Consider the following 24,703-nt stretch of genomic DNA (forward strand, 5'->3'; position numbering starts at 1 on the left):
AAAAAGGTTGGAAAAGAGAATTTTTCATTTCTCCCCTTCCCCATCTGTTATGAAGTAAGCCAATTTTTTTTCAGATGCACAGACTCCTGATATGTTTTAATCTAAATGCTAATGTTAGTGGAAAGCATTAACATTAGCAATTGTTTTATTTGAGAAGCCAAGAAAAAAAAAGTAGAAATTATGAAAAAATTGAGGGTTCATTAAGTTGCTACATAATCACTAGCAGCTTTCTGACTGTAAAAGATCAGCTTGTTTTGTGTGAGTTCAGTATTCAATGGCCTAAAACTCAATTAGGCCAAATTTGGATTTAAATGGTGACTTCCGGAATCTGGTCCTACGATGTGGGTAATTTGAATATTAGCTGTATATATGAGTGTGTTTGTACCTGTTTTTTGGAAAAATAAAAGTTCATATCTTTGTCAGGTACCCTATTTTTATTCCTTGCAGTTCTTTATAGATAGGCTACATGCAAGGAATTAAAGTTTGAGGTATCAATATGTTTATGGTAAAGAATTAATTAAATCAAATAGAAAATGAAATTCAGACAAAAACTCATTTTATTTCAAATTCAAATGCTCAATGGTAAGTTAGAGCAGGGAGAGCAACTTGGATTTAAAATGACAGATTTTACATGTTCCTGTTATTTAGGAGTTAGGGTTAATTCTTCACAATCTTTTTATATTGCAGGACTCCTTAAGAGAGCTTAAAAATAGTGTTTTCATGCTGTCATAAATTAAAAGCGGTATATTTGATTTGGGTATATAATATTGTATATTAAATATATTGACCTACATGTATTCTGGTTTTATGTATACAGAACAGTGTAGTTTATTCTGAATTGGAATTGAGGGCCCTTTTTCATTTGCAATATTAGAGTATAAAATACTGTTTTAAAATATTAAGACTTTCAAGAAGGTTGTCTTTAACCTAGAAATGCTTGCTATTGAGAATACAGGTGAAAAGCAAATGAATTGTTGGGTATATGTTTAAGATAGGCACTCTATTCCCCCCTCCCCTTCAAAATATTTTTTCAAGGATATGATGTTTGCAGATTACATTTCAATGTCTATTAGTTGCCACAGTTCATTTTTCTGCTGTTTGCCTCCCTGATTTTTTTAAAATATTTGAGGGTGTCCCAGTGACGCCTGCTTGGAACCAATTCTGACTGGAACAGTCTATAAATCCTGTAAAAAATATAAATACATATTGAAGTCAGTTATTTCCTTAGAACAAAGAATTTAAACAGTGGAAGTTGTTATTCACTGAATGGAGACTAATTCTCAACAAAATACAGAGCATTTCATAATCCAAGGAAGCAAAAGGTAGCTCATACCGGTAGAAGGAGGGAGTTAAAGTTCTATTGCTTCACTGTTTTGTATCAGGACATAGAGATTATTCATTCATAAAACCTGATGATACTATACTGAAAAAACTCACAGGTATTTCTCACTGGTTTAGTTACAAAATTGTTATGCTCATTTTTTTTTTTCATTCTTGGGTAAATTGAATCAAATATACTTATTTTATATTTGTTGTAAAACATACATTTTAAAACAGGGTGAGTTAGGAAGATATTTGGAATTAGTAATGGGAAGATAATGGGAATATAATGGAAAGATAAGGAATACTGTAAGGCAGCAGGAAGATACTGGGAGGAAGTAGAAGCTACATTAGAACTGATTGTTGCCTGATTTAGATAACTGGAAAAGAAAGTTCAAATTTTGTGCAAGGACAACACAAACTGTTACACAAAATAATATACACGTGTATAATTACTTGTTTGTTTTGTTGATAAAACTACTGCTTTCCTGCCACTGAAATTTTGTTCACTTATTGTTTAATTTATAAGGGCTTAGTTTCAAGTTTGATTTATAGCATTGAGTTAGAAGTTTGTTTGTTTGTTTGTTTGTTAAAGAGATTCTAAACAATTTTATAGTGCTTGTGAGGATATCCTTCTGACCTACTTAATTGTCTGCAGTGCCTTAAAAGAATATCTTTTTTATTTCTTTGTAAACTCATCATAGTTTTAATTGTCCATTGGTAATAACCGTGATCATCTAATATTGATTAATAGGGAACTAATTTTCTCCAAATCACTGTTGTTAATGAGCTGTCTCTCTTCATGTAGCATGCATACACCATTTTGGCACTGTCATAAGTCATAGAATAAAGATATGCACAAAATAAATCAAGATATAACATGCTCTCGTGCAGAATGTTTCCAGTTGTTCATTTATTAGCAGATTGATATCTTATGCATCCATGAAAATCTATACAAAAGAACATAGAGCTGATACTGAGCAATGGTACAAAATTTAGCACACTACATATGTGATTTCAGTGATAAGGATTGAAATTTTATGAAAGCTGAATTTTTGATAGAAAATATATTATTAGAACAATATCAGTATTGCACTTAAGTGTTATTTTTTTTAATAGATTAAAGCTGAGATTTTCAAATTTAAATTTTGACTAAATAATTATTTTTGTAATCTTTCAGGCACCGAAAGTAACATCAATAAATTGTAAATACTCTGACTGTGATGGATAGAAGTATCTTGAATTGCTAATGAATGCTCATAATTTGTTCAGAAGCCAAAAAGTGAAGGAAACCTAGAAAGAGGAGTAGTTAGTACTGCTTCCTTAAATATTTATTGGCCAAATTAGATTAAGATTAGATACCGTTAATTCTGCTTTATTTATTTATTTATTTTGCAGACATTATCCAAAGCAATCCTTCACTATGGTGGCTGACACTCCAGAGAATCTGCGCCTTAAGCAGCAGAGTGAACTTCAGAGTCAAGTAAGGCTTTTAACTGTTTGTTCTCATTGTGCAGGTTACTGTAGGTTAGCAATTGCATCCCACCAAACGATACTCAAAGATTTTAGTGAAGAAGTCAATATCTTAAAAAGAGAGCATAGCCTAATGCTTAAAAATCAAAACTGCTTTACTTTCCCCATATTACCGAAAGAAAAAAAATACAGAAATGAAATAAAATATAAGCTGTCAACTCTACAAGAGATAACACTTATGATGCAACACATGAACGATAGTATCTTAAAACTAGCTCAGGAATCCAGAGCATGAAAGTACAATTGTGAAAGTCCTTATATACCTACTAAAGAGTGAGAAGGATGAAACAACGTATAAACATGGCAGATAGTTAAGTTATGAAGAAGTAGGGTGATATGTGCAGAGTTGAAATAGCATAAAGTAATAGGATTGAGAAGATTCAACCTGAAAGAGGAATTCCATTATTCAATGTTGAGGACTGTACCTTGTGGATTCTCAAGAACAGCAATAGTTGAAGCTCTGGCTTCATCAGTCCTTTGTCTGAATCTCATTTATAAAGGTATAGAGTCATGCCATGTTGCACAGAGCAAAATTAGATAAAGGACTGTAAAATTTTTGCATACTAGGAAAGCAAAGTATGCATTTGAAAGCAGAAATAAGTTTCTTATAGTATTAATAAAATCAGATTTTATTCCTAAATCATCATACAAAATTTATCTGGGTGTTATTCGGAACTAGGCCAAACCATCTGTATTGTATATTATTTTGCAATAAAAATAAGAATGCATGTTGAAATCTGCATATCAAATAAGAAATGATTACATTCAAAGGCTAGCAGAATACTGACTTCTGGTTTGCCGTTGCGGCGAAACAGTCGGGGAAATAGCAGGCTCTGATGAGCGCCGCGAAAACCCCGGCTGCCGAACCACTGCCGATGAGTCTTCAGACTGGAACCGTCCTGCAGGGACAGGGAAAAAGGAGGGACACCTCAGATGAAGTTCCTCGGACGTCAGAGGGAATCCTCTGAGTCAGCAGAGGGGGGAGGCAGCTATGGCAGCTGCCATGAAGCTGGGACAACCGGGCTAAGAGATGTGCTGGAGGAAAGTGGATTGAAACGGAGCTCTTTGAAGCTGGGTGAGTGACAACCAACCCAGTCTTGTAACAACGCCTAGAGCAATATTACTAACTATAAGACCCCTAGCCATAAAACAGCGGCTGAACAACAAAGAGGCTATGGAAAGTTTAAAATGCAAATTTAAAGAGACAAAGACCCGATAAACAACTAACTCTTGAATAGAACTAATGGAATCAAATACAGAGACATGGTGAAAAGACTGAATACTTTAAAATTTGAATTGGATCTTTAAAAAAAAGAGACTTGATATTTTTAAAATTAAAAGAAGTGGAAATAAATTGGACTGTTACATAACTGCAGCAAAATGAATACTAGCATGACTAATGGAAAATGTGGATTGTAGAGGGACACCTTCTGGTTTAAAAAGGAACATTGTAACTCGTCTTTGTTATGGATTTTGAGCTTTACAGATAACAGCCCAGGGATTTTACGGAGGAGGTTTTTCTTCTTATCTGCAGGCAGCTTGACTTTGGTGAAAAGAAAAAGAAATTATAATGGAACTCCTATAACTGAAATAACAATAATTTAAAAAACTGGTGCAGGAATAAAAGAAGGATCTAGTGCAGGCTGAAGAGAAGGGAACGTGATGCATTTTACCCGGAATAAAAATAAGAAAAAGATTTAATATGACATATGGAGGACAAATTCAAAGATTTTGAAAATGGAAGGAAATATATGCCAGCAGACAAGGAAATGAAGAAATAAGGAATACAATCCACACTCGCCAGCTCGTTAACTCTAAGGCTAAGCGCCATGTTTTTACAGTTCACTTTCACTCATCCGCATTTTTTCACTCAGATTAGAAAGCCAAGAAAACTCTAATACTTGCGATTCCGAGTTTCAGGGTTCAAGTAACAGTATGCTGCTTATTAAGGCTGGTTCCTTTTCTTTCAGTTTAAAGTTTCCTGTAGCCGGCTTGTTCTGCAGAAGCAGACTTGTCCCACGCCGGCCGGAGTTCCAGCAGGTTGAACGGGAGCCGCTCCTGTTCCCTCCCCAGAAACTATTCCCTGGGGGGGTTGCAGGGGCTCAACCTGTGCCCTGCGATCTCTCTTCAAAAATCCTAAAGATTTTTGAAGTTTTCGAGCCGCTTCTTAGTCGCGAAGCGGCTCTACAAGCGGCGGGGCTGGCGGAGCTTCAAAAGGCGCCGCCGAAGACGAGGAAACCAGAAGTCATCTTGCTTTGTTACAAAGTTTCTAAACTGCTACGAAGTTGCTTCGCTTGCAACAAGAGAAATAAGAGAGAAATTTCTCCTTTTTCAATACTGGACTTTGCTTTACTTTGGTTCTTATTTGATTAAATCTGGGGGACTTTTTCAGAAGTCTTTGTGGAGGTGGGAGAGGAAGAAGAACTTCCCTTTTTAGTAAAACCAGCCTACGTGGCAGGATGGCCTCAAAGAAGCAGGAAGCGAAGGCAACAGGAGGTGGATCTCCCACACATAAAGCACAGCCTCCCCCAGCACAACAGATACAGACTCAGAAAAAAGATTTTGATGTGGGAGATTTAAAAGAATTTATTTCTAAAACTTTGGATGATAAATTTCAAAAATCTCAACAGGAGATAGATGATAAACTTCAAAAATCACATCAGGAATTTATGCAGGAAATTAATGAAGTTAAAGATATGGTGAAACAGAATCAAAACAAGGTGACCAAAAAAATATCAGAAGTGGCGTCTGGCCTGGCAGAATTTATTGTGAAAGTTGATTCTAAAGTTGAAGAACTTAAATCAGAAGTTAATGTTAAGATGAAAGACAATGATTATAAAATAGCTGATGTTGACAATAAAATGCAAAGAGTTGAAAATGAGATTGTGATGGTACAATTCAGGGCAATGGAGTTTGCCATACGGCTTCGAGGAATTCGAGAAGAGGAAAGACAGGATTTGAGACAGGTTTGTTCTGAGGCCCTGGCCAAGATTCTACAAGTTAATCCTGATGTGGTTTTTCACAAAATAGATAAAATTTACAGAGTGAATTCTTGGGTGGCCAGACAAAGACAATTGCCCAGAGATGTGGTCATATATTTTACAGATAGAGAAATAAGAAATGACATCCTGCAAAAATCTTTTTACACTTCTGTGCAAGTGGGGGGCTCACGAATTGGAATTTATAAAGAATTACCTCCTAAAATGCTGAAAACCAGAAAAGAATTTGGCTTTCTTGTTAAGGAATTGCAAAATCTACAGATACCATTTCGGTGGGACGCCCCAGTTGGTATAATTTTCAGATACAAGGGAGAAAGATATCGTTTGAATACCGTGGAGAAGGCAGAGCACTTTTACACTACTATTCTTAAGGAAAGAACACCGTCCCCACGTACATCTACAGTTTTGGAGATTAAGGAGAGTGATGAGAAGCAACCTCAATGAGAACTGCAAGAACAGTCTAAGCAGGAATTAGAGGAAATGCAAGGCGCAGAAGGAGGTTTTCTGGATGAGCCTTTGCTGGAATCTTCTCCAATCTTGGACCCGGTTCGGATGATCGAAGTTAAGGATCAACGTATAACTCGAGCTCAATCTAAGTTACTTAAACAAAAGCAACAACAACAACAGGAAAGACAAGACAAGAAGGCAGTTAAGAGTACTGCACAAGAGACTGGAGCCATGGGGGGAGCAAGATCGAAGCTTTCGGATGACATTCGATTATTCTGCTCTTTGCTCCAGAAAGATGAAGATGACGTTTAAGTGTTTATCTTGGAATGTTAATGGGTTGAATTCAGCACAGAAAAGGAAGAAATTATTTACATATTTGAAACAATTTAATAATGATATAATTTGTTTACAAGAAACGCATATTACAACTCAAGATCAAAAATATTTGATAAACTCCAAACTAGGAACACATTTTATATCTTCAACTTCGCAAAAAAAAGAATGGTGTGGTTATTTATGTAAATAAAAAGTTAACAGCTAAAGTTATAGAAGCAGATGAAGATGGTAGGTTTGTAGCAATTGAATTGCTTACAGCAAATGGCCAAATTCTTCTGATTGGAATTTATGCTCCCAATCAACAACAGGACCATTTCTATAAGATGTTACATACTAAAATACTGCAATGGGACTACTGATCTATTTTAATTATGGGAGACTGGAATGGAGTAATTGATTCTAAATTAGATAAAAAGAGTTTGGCAAAGTCTAGGATCAGATTACCACAGACCTTTTTTGACATGAAAGAAGATATGGAACTAAAAGATGTTTGGAGAATACATAATCCAAAAGAATTGGACTATACTTTTTTTTCTGACAGACACAGATCCTTCTCTAGGATTGACTTTATTTTGTTGTCAGATGATTTACTTGTCAAGACAAAAAGAACAAAGATTTTTCCAAGAACTTTGACTGACCATAGCCCAGTATGGATAGAAATTGAGATGGATAAGGTTGAGAGACGTTCTTGGAGATTAAATGAGAACTTGTTTAGATATGAAAAAAACACAACAGAACTTAAAAAGCATTTGAAAGAATTTTTTGAAATAAATTTGAATAAAGGTACCCCAATTAAAATTGTGTGGGACGCAAGTAAAGCTTATATGAGAGGGGTACTTATCTACATGAACTCTAAACATAGACTGTTTCGACAAAAGAAAAGATCTGAATTGGAAATAGAAATAAAGAATAAAGAACAGTTACTTATTAAAAATCCAACAGATGAAAGAATATGCAGTGCTATAAAACTTTTGAAAGACCAATTTCAAATGCTTATGGCGGAACAAGTTGCAACAAACTTACAATATGCGAAGCATAATACATTTTGTAACGCTAATAAACCGGGCAGATGGTTGGCTTACACATTGAGGAAAAAACAAAGTATACGGACTATTGATAGTATTGATATTGGAGGGAAAGAAATTTTTCAACAAAAATTAATTAAAGAAGCTTTTGTGGACTATTATACCAAACTATATGCCAAAGAGGAGGTGCAGAATGGACTTATAGAAAAATATTTAAATGATAAAAGAGTTACAAAAATTACTGATCAACAAAAGGAAAGAATGAATTATCCTATAACAGAGGAGGAGATAATAGTAGCAATTAAACAGTTAAAAACAGCTAAAGCTCCTGGCACGGATGGTTTGACCGCAGTGTATTACAAAACTTTGCAAGCTGAAATGGTGGAACAACTCAGAGATTTATTTTGCAATATTCAACAAGGGGGTAAAATACCCCCATCATGGACAACAGCTTACATATCTTTGATACCAAAAGAACAAGTCGGTCCTAAAAAACCAGAGAATTATAGACCAATATCTCTTTTGAATACAGATTATAAAATCTATGCGAAAGTATTAGCCAACAGGTTGATGCCAGTAATCCAAAAAGTGATTCATGATGATCAAGCGGGATTTATCGAGGGCAGACACATGAAGGATAATGTAAGGCAAGTAATAGATTTATTGGAATATCTTGAGAAGAATAAACAGATTCCTGCAGTGCTGGTCTTTTTGGATGCAGAGAAGGCCTTTGATAGAGTGGATTGGAATTTTCTACTAAAGACTTTAAAAAAGATGGATTTTGGGGATCAATTTATACAGGCGATTTCAGCAATTTACCAAGAGCAAAAGGCACAGATCATTATTAATGGAAGTTTGACAACAGAGTTTAAAATTGAAAAAGGAACAAGACAGGGATGTCCGTTGTCCCCACTTTTATTTATTCTAACACTAGAAGTCTTGCTAAATACAATACGGGACTCTAATATCTTGAAAGGTATAATGATTAGGCAAGAGGATTACAGAATAAAGGCATTTGCAGATGATCTGGTTGTTACCCTATCACAACCAATAGAATCAATAATCCTGATGAAGGACATTATACAAGATTATGGTAAAGTTTCAGGTTTTAGACTGAATCCAAAAAAGACTAAAATGATAGCTAAAAACATGACACAAGATCGTAAACATGAGCTTGAAAGGAGGGCAGGTTTTGAGACTGTACCTAAGGTAAAATATCTAGGAGTTCAGGTTGCAGAATCAAACATGAAATTGTTTCAAAATAACTATGAGGTGTTGTGGCGAGAGGTGCAGAAAGACATGGAGACTTGGAAAAAACTGCAGCTGTCTCTACTTGGAAGAATAGCGGCAGTTAAGATGAACATTTTGCCAAGATTTCTTTTTTTGTTTCAAATGATTCCGGTGCTTAAAAGTGATAAACAATTGAAAGTCTGGCAAACTGGACTCAATAAATTTGTCTGGAACGAGAAAAAGCCGAGAGTGAAATCGAAAATTATGCAAGATGTTCCAGAAAGAGGAGGTCTTAAATTTCCAAACCTACAGTTATATTATGATGCAGCAGCTTTAACTTTAACAAGTGATTGGTTGGGAAGTAAAAAGGCTGGAATATTGAATGTAGAAAGTTTTGATCTTGAATTTGGATGGCATGCTTACTTATTTTATGATGACAAAGTTGATAAAGTATTTAAAAGTCATATACTTAGAGACTCTTTGATGAGAGTTTGGAAGAAGCACCGACTCAAATGGGATTATAAAATACCGCTATGGCTGGATCTTGGTCATACTTTGTGGAATACAAATATAATGTCACTCGGGGGGTTTTTATACAAAGAGGTTCTTTTTACAGATGCGGGCAGATGGCAGCTGAAGACATTGCAGACACTGTTGGACGAAGGGATTAATCTAACTTGGTTACAATATAATGAATTACAATTGAGATGGAAAGAGGACCAAAAAACTGGTATTATGTTGCACGAGGAAGAATTGGTTAGACATATAAAAGAGAAAGGTCCAATGCATATCAAAAGGCTTTATAATGTTTTGCTAGAAAGGGATTCAGAAACCGAATTAGTTAAAGATTGTATGATTAAGTGGGCACAAAATTTTGAAGAACCAGTGATGTTGGAAACATGGGAAAAAATTTGGGTTCAGAATGTTAAATTTACACAGTCGCAGAACTTGAGGGAAAATTTCTATAAAATGTTTTATAGATGGCATTTAGATCCCAAAAAGTTGTCATGTATGTACCCTAATGTTCAGCCAAAATGTTGGAGATGTGAATGTTTGGATGCTACTTATTATCATGTTTGGTGGACCTGTAGGAAAGTTAAGGCTTTTTGGATAAAAATTTGGTGGGTCATGCAGAATGTTTTGAAGAAAAAAATTCAATTCTCTCCACAATTGTTTTTATTGGGTATAGTTAAGGGTTTTACATCGGGTGAAACAAAACTGATATTGTATATGATAACAGCAGCAAGATTGTTGATAGGTAAATATTGGAAAAATGAAGCTTTGCCCACTATTGAGGAATGGACTTTGAAGATGGCCAGTTTTGCAGAGATGCGAAGATTTCAGCATACTTAAAAGATTGCTCACAAGAGACTTATGAATGGGAATGGAAAAGATGGATAGAATATGTTCAGAACAAATATCAAACTAGAAAGTATCAAATAGCTTTTATTTGAAAATAATGTATTAGAAATATTTTAATGTAATGAGGGTAAAAAGAAAAACTATAAAGGGGAGGGAGGGGTTCAAGTTTTTATATAAGTGTTATATTAAGGGGTTTTTTTGTGTTTTTTTTTTTATCTTTCTTTACCAGTTATGAGTACATTATAGGGAAGTCTGGGGGGAGGGGAGGGTTAGGGAGGTTGGGAAGTTTGAGGGTGGTGGGGGGGGGAAAGGGGGTGAAAATGTAATTGTAAAACTTTTGCAATAAAAAAAAAGAAATAAGGAATACACAGCTGGAAAAAGAAAAAAGATGATTAAAACAATGTGATTAAAAATAAAATAATGTGTAGATGGATAGTAATAATAAAAAGGAGGATAGAAATATAAGAGAAATTAAACATATTAAAATAGATTTATAAATATATACAAAGGTATGTTTTAAGTAAGAACCATGTCTCAATGTTAAATTGTCATGAAAAAGGATAAGGATAAATACGATTAACTGGTAATAAGCAATGTATAGATGGATGGAAACAACAAAGAAAGGATTATGTAGGGATTAATAGTTTAACTATGATTATGCTGTGTTTAACAGCCAAAAAACAAAAATGGTTATGCTGTGTAACAGCCAAAAAATAAAAACGATTATGCTGTGCTTAACAGCCAAAAACAAAAATGATTATAATGGGTAGGACAGAAAAATAATGAGGATTTTGCTGTCCTACCCATCATAGTAATAATAATAGTATAAGTAAATAGTAAATAGTAATAGTAAAAGTAAATAGTAAATAGTAAAAATGAAATGATTATGCTGGGTTTAACAATAAAAATAATGATAACGTTGCTGGGTTTAACAGTAAAAAATAAAATGAGGTTAGACAACCAAAATAAGGAGGAGTATGTTGAGATTAACAGTAAAAACGAAATGAATAAATTGGGTTTAATAACAAACAAAGATGATAATGTTGAGTTTAATAGTAAAAATAAAATGATTATGTTGGAATTAAATATTTTTTGAATGCTTATAATAACTGTAATGATTTATATTTTTAAAATATATCCATCTAAGCAAAAAGAAAGAGAAAAATGGAATGATATTTGGTTAGGTTTTAAGATTTAAGTAACGGGTTTTTGGGATAATGGCATAGTTAAATAGATAGAATTGAGGGAAATAACTGAGTAAGATATTAAGTTATGTTAATTGAAAATTAAGATTTTTTAGTGATTTGTATTAATCTGTGACTGGATCAATGCTTCGTTCTGGAAAACTTGTGTTTTATGTTTATGTTTTTTTAAAAATAATAAAAAACCTTTTCAAAAAAAAAAAAGACTAGCAGAATACAGTAGCCCTCAATTTATGATCACTATAGTGAATAGAATGGAAATTTTGTCATAGTTGGGTGCAGTTATAAAGTGTGACCAAAGATGATTTTACAACTGTTTTCACTATGTTCTTAAGGGAATCACATGATCATTAAGTGACTCCAGCTTTCCCAGTTGACTGTTTTTGTTGGAAACCAGTTGGAAAAGTCTTATATTCTGACTGTAGGATTTTGCAACTGGTTGGAAATGCTTGAATTATATTCATGTAACATTGGGAGTGCAGCAGTTAAAAGTGTAAGGATAGATCTCTTTTCCCTAGGACCGTGATGGCGAACCACAGGTGGCACGCGTAGCCATAACAGTGGGCACGCGATCTCAACTCCAGCTGATTTTTTGGCCTTCTGGCCCTACCAGAAGCAAGGAAATAGGCTGTTTCCTGCCTCCGGAGGCCCTGGGGGAGGGGGGAGGCCCATTTTTCTTTCTCACCTGGTTCCAGATCCTCCCTGTGAGTCTAGGGAGGGCAAAAATGCCTTCCCAAAGGCCCTCCAAAGGCCAGAAACGGCCCGTTTCCCAACTTACGGTTGGACAGGAAATGACTTTTTTTGCTGTCCGCAGCCTCCAGAGGGCCTCCGAGGGGGTAGGGAGGTCTGTTTTCGTCCTTCCTAGACTCATAGAGAGGATCTGGAGCCAGGTGAGAAAGAAAAACGGGTCTATAGGGCCATTGCATGTTGGGGGGGAAGTCGCACGCAAGCACGGGGGTGGAGCACATAGAATTATGGGTGTGGGTACGTGCGCACGTGAACTTCCCCTGCCCCCCCCTCCTGGTACATGATGGCAAAAAGGTTAGCCATCACTGCCCTAGGACATTGTAACTGTAAATGGTCATAAGCTGAGGACTATCTATATTCCTCTTATCAAATTTACTGCATATATTAGGGAAATTGTTGTCTTTCATTGTTAGGTGCAAGTAGCTGTCTCATACCAAACTAAAAGTTCTTCTTTATATAGGTCATAGTTACTTCACTTCTTGCCTTTTTTTTATCAAGCCTCAATACTTTTGCCATTAATAACTTTCTCTTTTTTAAAAGAACCTTTAGAAGTAGCTTGCCATAGGATTTGTAATCATAGGCTTGTTAGTATGCAATATCCTATATACATTTCTTGCTCTGTTTTTAAAGTGCCCCTTTCATATAAAACTTCCTTATTTTTCCCCTTATTCCCCTATCCCCTTCGTTCTAAATGTAAACCCAGATTTATAAGCTAAAACTTGGTGAATGATTAGACAAAGTCATTGATGCTTAAACTCCTAATTATGCTTTGAAGTTTCGATGCTCTTTACCAGCACAGATTCATTGATGGGGATAATTGCAAGTCAGAAAACGACTATTTATCAAAGAACTTTCCTGGGGCTCCCTGTTATCCCTAGCTTGCTATTGATTATTTTTTTCTCCAAGGTATGTGGATAACCCTCTGAACAAAGCAGCGAGAAGTCACATTCTTTTTTTTTTAAAGAATACAGTACATATATGGGCCATGAAGACAGATCAGAACAATGAGTAAAGTCCACTTTCTATTGCTTATCCCTGTGCTAGCTAAATAAATATAGATTTATCATAGTTCACATGTTATTTATCAATTATTTCTGTCCAGTTCTTCCTCCTTTAAACCTGCCATATAATCCATATTATGTTTATTTTGTTTCAAAATTGGATTTCATGCCCTACAAGCCTGGTTGCTAATGTTGATTTAACCCTGGGAGAGGACTGAGTACATATTCTTGATTCTTGTTTGCAATCTCATGGAAATATTTTTAGTTTTCATAAGTGCTTTGCTCTTAACCTGTTAAATCTCATATAGATCTGATTTTAGGAAAGAGGCTGAACTTAAGTTCCTCTAGCAGATCCAGGGTGTGAGCATTATGACAAGCAACCATATTTTTCTGGGGATGCTTTTATTACAGAAGCTAATATATTGGGAATATATATTAGGAAGATTAACGTGAATCACTGTTATTTTAAGATATCTGATTTTTACTTCCATTTCCTCTATCCAGTTGTGGTGGCTGGAGGAATTAATGATTCAAGTAAAGTGGTACATTGGAGGAAGACCATTACAGAGTTCAGCAAAGTTACCCAACTTCTCTTTATGTGATCAAAACCTAAGCTTAGTGAGAATTGTTTTTTTTAATTATTATTATGTTTAATTAATTTTCTTAATTAATAATTTATTAATTTTCTTCTATTACATTTATTTAGTGCTTAATAAACATCATGTTGTCTGGGTTATTTTGTTTGCTTAACAGTATAAATTATATTCCTAATCTTTACTCCTTTTTTCCAGCCATTGATAAAATAAATTCCATGTTTGATAGTATTCTGTATCTTCTTTCTGTTTAATCTTCAATGTAAGTCTATCCATTTCTGCACAATCCAATATCTTCTTAATTATCTCTTCATCTAATAGTATTTCTTCATTTTTCCAATGCGGAAATACAATCCTCGCTGCTGTTAATACATGCAATATTAAATGTACACTTCATTTATCAAATTTTTCTGATACTATACCTAATTTAAAAAGTTCAGGTTTAAGATCTACATGTTTTCCTAAAATCTTTTCTAACCACATGCGTATTTTTGCCCAAACGTTTTTTGCTTTAACACAAGTTCACCACAGATGGTAATACGTGCCAGATTTTTGATTACATTTCCAACATTTACTAGACATATTTTTGAACATTTTGGCTAACCTAGCAGGTGGTAAGTGCCATCTATAAAACATTTTATATAAGCTTTCTTAATACAAAGTTGCCATTGTTAATTTATAATTTCTTTCCCATATATTTTGCCATTTCTCTAGTTCTATATTATGTCCAAAGTTTTTTGACCACTGTATCATTGTTTCTTTTACTTTCATCTTCCATTTTCAATTTTAGTAGAAAGTTATATAGTTTCTTAATCAGTTTTTCATTAGAATTCAACAATATCTGATTGAATATTGTCTGTTCTTTATAAAGCTTAGAATTGTTGAATGTGCCTATTCATTTTGTATTTAAGTATTTACATCATTAGCAAATTCATTACAACTTTTCCTCCTAAACAGAAATATGAAATCCCATAAAACAATTGACTTTATCTACCACCAACCTCACCCTTCAGTAGAGCATTAATAAAAGACTGCTTTTCTTTGCATTATCTTTTGTGTGTTTATTTTCCATTGCTGTACTCAGCCAGTTTTTCATGGCCGCTTCCTCATATTTTAATTTAGTCTGTAAGGTAGATGCTAAATGGCTTTTTCTTTCACAATGCTTTGTTATATAATGACTGTATTTTTAGATTGTTTTGAATTTGGAAATGTATGTTATACAAGTGATATACAGGACAAATTGCTGAGGTCAAGTAACATTTTACCAAAATAGTATTAACACCTGACTATAACCTCTGTGCTTGTTTTGGTGCAAAAAAATAGATATATTTTTAATAAGAACTTCGGGATATAAAATTGGTAGGGTTTAGAATCTGAATACTGGTTATATGTTATTCCATTTGGTAGCTCCTAGAGCTGTTATTGGACCTTTTCTCTAACAACATCTGGAACTGAAGTAACGATGCTGAGGGCTCCTACTACATACTTCTGACAGATTTGCTTCTTTATTTTGAGTAGCTTAGAAGGCGTAACTAGTTCCGATAGCTTGCCAAAAACACACAATTATCTTCTGTGTAAGTAAACAAGTCCTCCAGATGGATTAATTTTAACGCCTGCAGCCCACAGATGACTGTAAAATAAGAACGTTTATTTCCTGTGGTCTTGGTTTACTATGTGGAAAACTGCACTTTGGGGGAGAGAAAATAGGAAATAATTTCAGGCTAAACAGCACCTGAAACTTGAGAATTCTATATTTGTTCTTCTGTAAGAGAGAATGTTCAATTTTAAGCACCTATCCATTTTTGTAGCAGTATAAAAAGAATCCTATAATAGTGCTTAAGGGTTTGTGAATCTTTTTGAATTTTCAAAATTTCTGCATAAATATTACCTAAAGTGTGATATGTAACACACACTAGCCCTAAACTATATAAAAAGAACACAAATACATGAGTCAAAACCACTATAATTGTTCATTTATTTATTAAGGAAAACGATCCAAAGCTATTTGTGTGTTGCAAAAGTATGTGAACATACAGGATTATTTGAAAGGGGAAGTTAGAGTCAGATGTTTCAATCATTGAGACCCAAGTATGGGCGTGAGAAATCTTGCCTTGAATTCTCAGTAATCTCTATCAAAGTATGATCTTTGCAACACAGGTATGTTGGAAGTGTGTCATGGCTTGAACTAAGGAGATTTCTCAGGAACCCTCCCCCCCAAAATCTATTGTTGATGTTCACAGGCTGGAAAACACATTCCAGCCCAGAGCCTGTTTTTTTCCAATGGAAGGGACTGCCTTACCTTCAACTTCCCCCTAGTGCCCTTTCCCCTGTGGTGCCCTTTTGGCTGCTGACACCCTGCCTTATTGGGAGTGTGGCTGTGGGGCTGCTTGCTTTGCTGCAGCTCGGGATTCTTGGGGTGCTGTGGCTCTGAAGCCCTGAGCATAGTGTGAGGCTACAACTGGTCCTAAAAGCTTTACCTTTCTCAGTCTGGCCCAGCAGCACAATGCAGATCTACTGTTCACCAGGAAACCCTAACACTGTGGCAGGAAGCTGCCCCACTTTGGGAAGTCCCAATGTAGTTCAGCTGATTTTGCTACCCTTTACTTCAAGGCTTCTGCTGTCCTATACTCTCTACAGTATTGAGTGAGTCCACTCAATACTGTAGAGAGTACAGTAAATATTTTAAATATTTTATTCTCCCCCTCCCCCCCCCCTTTTTTAGCAAAACTTTGAATTAGAAAAGATTGGAGGCAATGGCCTATGTAACTAATTAAAACAAGTGTGTGGTATGCTGACTTCTTTTGCTTTCCTTAGGCTAAACTGCAGGAAATCATTATTGTTTCCACCTTGTTTTTTAAGTGTGAATCATTTTTTTCATATGATTAAGAATCAGATTTGCTTTTTTAATGAAACTTAAGATGGTCTAAATGCTGGATTGAATTTGCATACTGGTGTCAAGATGCTTGTTCCTGAGTATTCCCATTTATTTTAAAATTAGAGTAAGAATTTGGGAACCCCGATTTAAAAATGGGAGATTTGATAGTCTTCTACTGCTTTGTAACTGAAGCTGCTATGAAGAGAAGGAATGGAGGAAAGAATTCACTACATAACTGTTCATTTGCTGGTGAATTGAATTACCTCACTCAGGGATTGATGGCGGCTGTCCCCGCCCTTTTGACTTCCCCCAGTTAGTCCCATTTTTCTTTTCAGCATTACACTCCCACCATCCTCCTTTTAACAGCTTATAATAGCCCAGCATTAAGCAAGACATGGGAAAGAACTACCCAGCTTGCCTGACTCACTTATGTCTAGCCTTCTACAAGCATAAGAGTTGAGTCGATTCCAGCTGAGTGCCCATAAAAGGACAAAGAAAACTGAAAGCCACCCTTGTCTGAATATTTCCTCTGCTTGCTTGCAACAGACTTGTTGCTTCATCCTCTGCACCAGAGGAATGTCTCCCTTTTTCTATGTAGTTTGTGTAACTTCAATAAGGATTACATTTCTTTGTTATTTTTTTTCTATGATTAATATAGTAATTTATTTCCAATATGCTTCCATAATCTTGTCTGTTACATTCAAAATTTGGAGATTTCAATTCCCATGTTAAAACATGGGACAAAAGAAACAATTAATTCTGTAAGGGGTTCAATACTTGAATTGGAACAAAATTATGAAGGAGTAGAATGTCTTATGAAATATCTTCAGAAGATATTTCATTGATAATAACTCATTAGTTAATCAAAGTAATAATTCTCTCATTAACAACGTTGTATATCAGTTGTCAGTTACATCATAATTTTTGTTTGCTACAAGTATGATATACTTTAAGTTTATGATTATAATGAAAGATAATAAGAAATAGTAAGAAATCTGCAGATAAACGTAAGCACCCAAAGGGGGTATGTTTCTACTTTCTGTTACTAGCTGTTGTAATGACTTACAGAAGTTGTTTGTCTTGTATGATAAACAAGATATACCTTAGGGCTATATAATTTAAATCCTTTTCTTTGCTTAACTTTAATGCCTTGATATACTTTGATTTAGAGAAGTGTCTATTTTCTTTCCCTGGTTTGATGAAATCATTTAGCACTAAATGCTGTTCTAACAGGCAGGCACAAAGTATTGAATATAAGGGGTTACACTCCTGAAATTTTTGGAGTATTTTTTCTGAGTGCCTTTCTATAAGAAAGTTGGGAATGGAAGCCCCTCTGTTGATTACAGATACGAGATTAGTGAATTTTGTTTAGAGACAAATATATCTGGAGGAAAATAACTTATTTTTAGGTATGTGTAGTTCAGGTTGATGGCAACAAAAGATTTACTGATAGAAAGACAACATGGGTTGTGCAAGCATGTGAGTTTTCCAAGTTTCCTAAAATTCCTCAGGAGGTAAAAATGAAAACAAATAGAAGTATAAAGAGAACTTGGATAAAACAATAGTGTGAACTGATAACAGATGGTTATAGTATTTTTATATTGTGCAAATGATGAATGCTTGCAACATTTGATTTGCATATTTCTGAAAATACTGCTGTGCCTATGTCAAATAATCATAATATTGCCCCCTGTGTAAAATAGTAAAGTTCAGGTATTTTTAAACCAATCCAAAGATTTCATTTTTCCTGCTCTACCTGTCCTATTATGGGAACAGTTAAAGTTACAATAACACGTTTAGAAACATAAAATACTTTTCTGACATCTTTCACTAAGACAAGTTCATACTGGAGCTGCATTTGTATTGCTTCCGGACTCTGGATAACCTAATATGTATCAGAAGTTTCTTTAACTCTTGTTAAAATTTCTCTTTTAAGTTGAGTTTCTTAAGCTTTTTTTTTTCTTCGATTCAGTCATGACCAATGGGCACTGCCTGAATAGGTCCTGTAGTTTTCTTAGCAAGATTTTTCAGAAGTGGTTTGCTATTGCCTCCTTCCTAGAGATGAGCAGAAGTGACTGGCCCAAGGCCAACCAGCTTGCTTCATGCCTAAAGTAGAAATAGAGTTTATAGTCTTTCAGTATCTAGTTTGATGCCTTAACCACTATACTAAACTGGCTCTCAAACTGGTATTAGTTGTCTGTATTGACACTCTTGTATGCACTCCTGTCAGTTTCACAGTTTAGATTTAGAAAACTGCTTGCAGCTGTGAATGTCTTTTTGCTGTCTGAGAACAAGGTTGTCTGTCTCTCTTCCCTCCCCTTTGCTGGCTCCACAGAGAGCAATAGAAAATTTGTTTACATTCATCAGAAAGTTGCTCTGTACACTGAGATTTTTTTTTTAGATAAATAATTTTTAAATTGGCATTCAGGTGTGTATGTTTTGATTTTCCTAATATTTTGGATAGATGTCTTCAAGAAAATCTGCAACTCACCATAATAGAAGCACTATTTATTTTAAAATATCTTATATGATATACTAATATGGGAAAATTTTGCTTATTGGGTGATCTCCCCTTTTACAGGCATATATGGCATTCTAGCATAGTTACTGACTAAGAGGATCCTAAGCTCAGCTTCTAGGGACAGAGTGATTCTTTGTGTGTATGTGTATGAATTTCCTCTTTAAATTAGATTTAAACACAGAGATAAGGGAGATTTTAAACATATGAATGTATCTGAATATGGGAAAGTTACATCTGTCAAGAACCTTGATTTTAACGTGTCTGATCCCTGCAAATACAATTCAGTGTGTCTCTTAACTCTAATTTGTTAAATTGCAGTGTTAAATCCATTTCAAAATGAATGCATGTACAGTTCTTTTCTACATGAATTTGTTGAAAGAAAGTAACAGTTTATATAACAAAATGGGCTCATTCAAGGCCAAGGGGAACTGATTGAAACCCTTTGATTCGAATGTATTTCCTTAACAATCTTCTTACTAAGCCATGTTAATTTACAAGAAAGCAAAGTACAATATGTTGCTTTTGTAAACAGGCTTGTATCTATTTCCCATAATAAAAATATTTAGCAGTTTCAGCAGATGGTAGCATTTGACTGACCTTTCCTGGGCTCAAATATTAATCGGTGTCTGGAATGGTTCATTGGAAAGCTTTCAATGGGCTAGAGAGAAGTTTAAAATGTATCCTGGAAGATTTTAAAGGCAAACTACAGATAGTCCTTAACTTATGACAATTAGGATCAGAATTTCTGTTGTTTTGTAATGTGTTCTTAAAGTGCAACATCACTTGACTGCATTGCTTAGCAATGGCTATCTCAACAATCCCCATTGTGAATAGGTTGTTAGCCAAGGACCCACTCCAATCCAAGCCATTTCAGACTTGGTTCATCCCAGCTCTGAGCCTAGGTTCTTCCAAGGTAAGGGACTGCCTTCCTTCAACTCCTCCCAACTGCTGAAGATCAGATAGGGTGGCAGGGACTGTATAATGCAGGGGGCCAAAAAAGCATAGATGGGGAGGATAATATGTGGGTGAAGGGATTGATCATGGGTAGGAGTGGGTGTCAAACACCTGAATTTTGATCAAGTGACTGAAGGAGCATTGCAACCTCAAGAGTCACCATGTAGTGAGATGGGCAACAACAAATGTAATAATAAATAAACAAACTTTTGTAACTCCAGGGCCTGGACATAAATTCCTTTCTTCAGTGCCCCAATAAGTTTGAACAATAGCTAAAGGAAAGGTCATAAATCAAGAACTGCCCATATTTTTATTTTCATAAGGAACATTGCTTAGTTCTTGGCTTATTAATTTTAAACATTTAGCAATTTAACACTATTATTTTAGATTTTTAAAAAGTGTTTTAATCTTTTTAAGGATTAGTAAGCATGGTAGTTTTAATCAGACATGTCCAACCCTCAGCTCTGGGCAAATGTGGCCCCACAAGATTGTAAATTTTAACATTATTATGTGATTTATATACTTTAAGAGCTGAGGTGACACAGTGGTTAGAATGCAGTACTGCAAACTATTTCTGCAGACTGCCAGCTGCCAGCAGTTTGGCAGTTCGAGTCTCACCGGCTCAAGGTTCACTCAGCCTTCCATCCTTCCGAGGTGGGTAAAATGAAAACCCAGATTGTTGGGGGAAATATGCTGAATCTGTAAACTGCTTAGAGAGGGCTGTAAAAGCACTATGAAGCAGTATGTAAGTCTAAGTGCTATTGCTATTGCTATTAACTATATTTTATAATTTCCACATGGCCCGGGACAATTTCTCTTTACTCATTGCAGCCTACACAAGCCAAAAGGTTGAACAATCATAATTTAAATTTAAGATTGAGGTCTTTTTCACAATTTGCATCAAGATATGAACTTTGACTCTTAAAAGCAGGGGTGATATTGACTTACCTTCGCAAATGTTTCTCGGGTGTGACACTTCTGTGCATGCACAGGATCTTCTGCACATGCACAGAGCATCAAAAACAGGATGTGATGATGTGTGGGTGGGCGGAGCCTCCCGCAGCCGCTGATACTGGTTCGCCCAAACTGGATATAACCAGCTGAATACCACCACTGCTTAAAAGCCACCTGTCCAAAAAAGCTGCACATCGATGCCATAGATATGACACCATCTATAATTAAGGATACATTGTTCTGAATTGGGTGACTTCTGAACCCATAACATTGACTTCTGGGGATTGAATCTAAGCCTGATCTTCCCTATCTACTTCCTACCAGCCTGCAGGCATGAGGTCAACACTTTATATCTATTATAACATATAAAGCCATTAATTCAAACTAGGAATCTCACATAATATTTAGAGCTTTTTTTATTCAAGTATTAGCCATTGCAGATTGTTTCAGCAAGTATTTCTAATGGTAATTTCAGACTCACAATAATAATCATTTTTAATATTCAGGTTAGTGTATAGATTAGAATTTATACACAGTTATGCTGGCATAATATAACTAATGTCTTTCTTCATTCTCATACACAGGTCCGCTATAAGGAGGAATTTGAAAAGAATAAAGGGAAAGGCTTTAGTGTAGTGGCCGACACACCTGAATTGCAGCGAATCAAGAAAACTCAAGATCAAATCAGCAATGTAAGCTGCCCAGCACATTTCATCTTCTGTCTCCATGTTTCAGATATTTAAAAGCTTTTCCTTTGTCAACTTCATTTGTTCCTTTTGTTAAAACATCTTGATTGCAGATACTTGAATTTTGTTAATAAGGCAGTATGTAGATACTTGCTTATAAAGTCCAAATACTGCAAATATATCCCTGTTTATCTAACATTTCTCCCAAGACACTGGGCTAAATTGGATTGGGCTGTAAACATCAAACAAGAACATGTCTTCATACATCCCATTGCAGCCCTCGAGGTTCTGTAGCATAGACAATTGGAGTTTCCCTCTGTAACTAAAGAGGGAAAAAGCAAAACAAAAAAGCAATTACCTAATTTCAAAGTAGCAAGTCTGGCAAATAGACCATGGAGCAGAGGGCCTGGGAAGAGAATCCCCAAAGGATTCAGTTTATTCTGCATGACACCCCCAAATCTTGAGGTTGGGGAATGACAGAATTCCTCATTCACAAGAATTGCTTCATGGATTGAAATCAAAGGCAGATGATATCGGATAGAACTAATCTTGTGGATTTAATTAGCATAAGTGACCATGCCCTTATTAAACTGGATCCTATCATAGTTTAAATTTTTCTCAAGTTCCTATTGTAAAAATAAATAAGTAATAACTAACTAATATTGATCTGATATTCCTCAGAAAAATAAGGAGAGAGGGAGGATGGATAGACAGTCAGTCAGTCAGTCAGTCAATCAATCAATCAGTCTGGTTAGGAAAGGCAGCTTAATGGGCAAAAGAAAGGGGGAGTTGATTATACTCCACAATATTGTATAGAAATGAACCAGCTCAGTTTCCATCTTCTGGTTCATACCCTCTATCACACTAATTATCAAGTGCAGAGATAGGTTAAAGATAATTATTTTAAGGAGGGAACCAGTATTTATGGAAAATGAGTTGACTACTTATACATCATGATTCTGGGGTTTATTCCTCCTGGAACTGCCCAAGGCTATGTGCTGGAATTTGATAAGCAATTGCTAAACAGCATAATATATTTTCCTGATGATACTGAGTAGAGAATAGGTAACAAAAACAACTTGGTGTGTTAAGATTTTGATAAACAAATATAGAATTAGTAAAAAAGGAAAAATTGATTAACATTTTAGTAGTATCCCTACTCTGCAGTAACCCAATTCTTGACTCTCAGTCCTTCAATATATTTGTATATTCATCGGTGCCTTTCAGTGGAAGTTCACAAACCAGTTGCAAGTATTGAATTTTCATTAAGACAGTGAAAACAAAAGTGCATGACATAATAAAGGTCAGCAAGGAGTCAGGAAAATTTCTACTAATGATATGGCAAATACATTATAAGCTTTCCTATTTGTCTCTGTGCTCTTGCCGGTGGTATCTTTTCCTTCTCTTGTAGATCAAATACCATGAGGAATTTGAGAAGAGCAAGATGGGTGCTCCTGCAGGGGAGGGAGGTGAGCTGGAACGCCGTAATTCCCAAGAAGGTGCCAATTACAGGAGACCAATTGAACAGCCGCCTCCATCACATCAACAAGCTCATCATGCCCAGCCAAGTAACCCTGGTAATGAGCAGGAGGAAAAAGAGATTGCTGGCAATCCCATCAATGTATTCACATGAATATAAATATTAATTTGCCCTGCAATAATTTTGTCTTGCACAAATAAGATAGGATTGTCTTTGTTCACCTTAGAGTTATAAGGTGGTGTTTTATGAAGCCTTATAATGTATAGTTATTATTTATTTCTGACAATGCAATCTAAGGAACACATGCTGGGATTCAGCCTCATTTTATTTAATTTACCTGTAAAAATAGGTTGAGCTGAAAAAAGGTAACAGCCCAAAGTTACTATTGATAATTGAAGGGGTACTTGAATATGAGTCTTCCTAATCCTAACTTTGTTAGTATTATATCGCATCAGAATTCTGTTGTTAGAAGAATCATAAGATACATGGGTGAAATGAAACAGTTCCATAGCATTGAGAAGGGGTGGGGGGCTGTGCTAAAAGAAAAGTAGAGTGACAGGGGAAAATGTAACATAACTGGAAAGACTATGTTAGTTGATGCAAAATATACCATTCTACTCGCACAGTTTATCCCTCTGATATTAAAAGGCAAGAATATTATTGTAGATGAAGCCTGCCAATATTATGTGCAAAGCTGTAGTGATCATCTGTAATATTAGGCAAAATAAACAGTTGTAGTCACCAAAAATATTTAAATAGTAGGACTAATAATTGTAAGTAGAAAAGATATTAGTTCTCCAGCGCGCTGCTTGGAGAATCCAAAGCGTGGGTTATCAATAGTGTATTAGCCAGAGACTGAGTGTATGTTTCTTTAAATTTTTCCTTGGTTCCGCCTCCTTCACTCGACTGGTGTCAGTTTTATTCACTCAATGGAGCTGAAGAGACTGATCTAGGCTTGCTCTGGTTATTACATTATTAATTCCATGCTTTGGATTTCACCTGATTCTAATTTTGATCACTGCCTTCCATTGCTCCTTGCTGCACAGTGGGGGCATGCGCAGTAGCGTCTAGCTGTTTGTGAAGGCATCAGTCGCCATTTTATCAGCATTACAGATTGCTGCAAGCCGCGCAGGCGCCCTGCCTGCCCAGGACCGTTATTTGCCGCCTAATCTCTTAACAACAGTTTGAACTCTTGCAAATTGACAGAGTCGCTGCCGCGGTAGCTGCGCATCCTGTATTAACTCAATTGACGGCCTGGTAGAGTCAAGCGACGATCCCCACTGATTACTCAACTGCCGCTAGTCTGGTCACTATAGCTGGGGTATTTATCGTACAGTGACCTAATGTTGTTCTGTTTTCTCGATTTTTCCTGCCTTCAATTCTGTATTGTTCAATTTTTTTTAAAAAAAAAAGAGAGAAAAGAACCAATTGTACATAG

General features: G+C 35.5%; 1 protein-coding gene across 1 annotated transcript in view; it reads left to right on the forward strand.

Moving 5' to 3' along the window:
* Positions 1 to 24,703, forward strand: part of LASP1 (LIM and SH3 protein 1) — a 59,375-nt gene that overhangs the window by 26,487 nt on the left and 8,185 nt on the right. The window contains exons 3-5 of the mRNA XM_034415391.3: positions 2,719 to 2,803; positions 21,684 to 21,791; positions 23,197 to 23,362. Of these exons, the coding sequence (XP_034271282.1) occupies positions 2,719 to 2,803; positions 21,684 to 21,791; positions 23,197 to 23,362 (359 nt within the window). The remainder of the gene's footprint in view (positions 1 to 2,718; positions 2,804 to 21,683; positions 21,792 to 23,196; positions 23,363 to 24,703) is intronic.

Source organism: Pantherophis guttatus, chromosome 4 (genome assembly GCF_059756535.1).
Source record: "Pantherophis guttatus breed Tessera chromosome 4, ASM5975653v1, whole genome shotgun sequence".
Classification (NCBI taxonomy): domain Eukaryota; kingdom Metazoa; phylum Chordata; class Lepidosauria; order Squamata; family Colubridae; genus Pantherophis; species Pantherophis guttatus.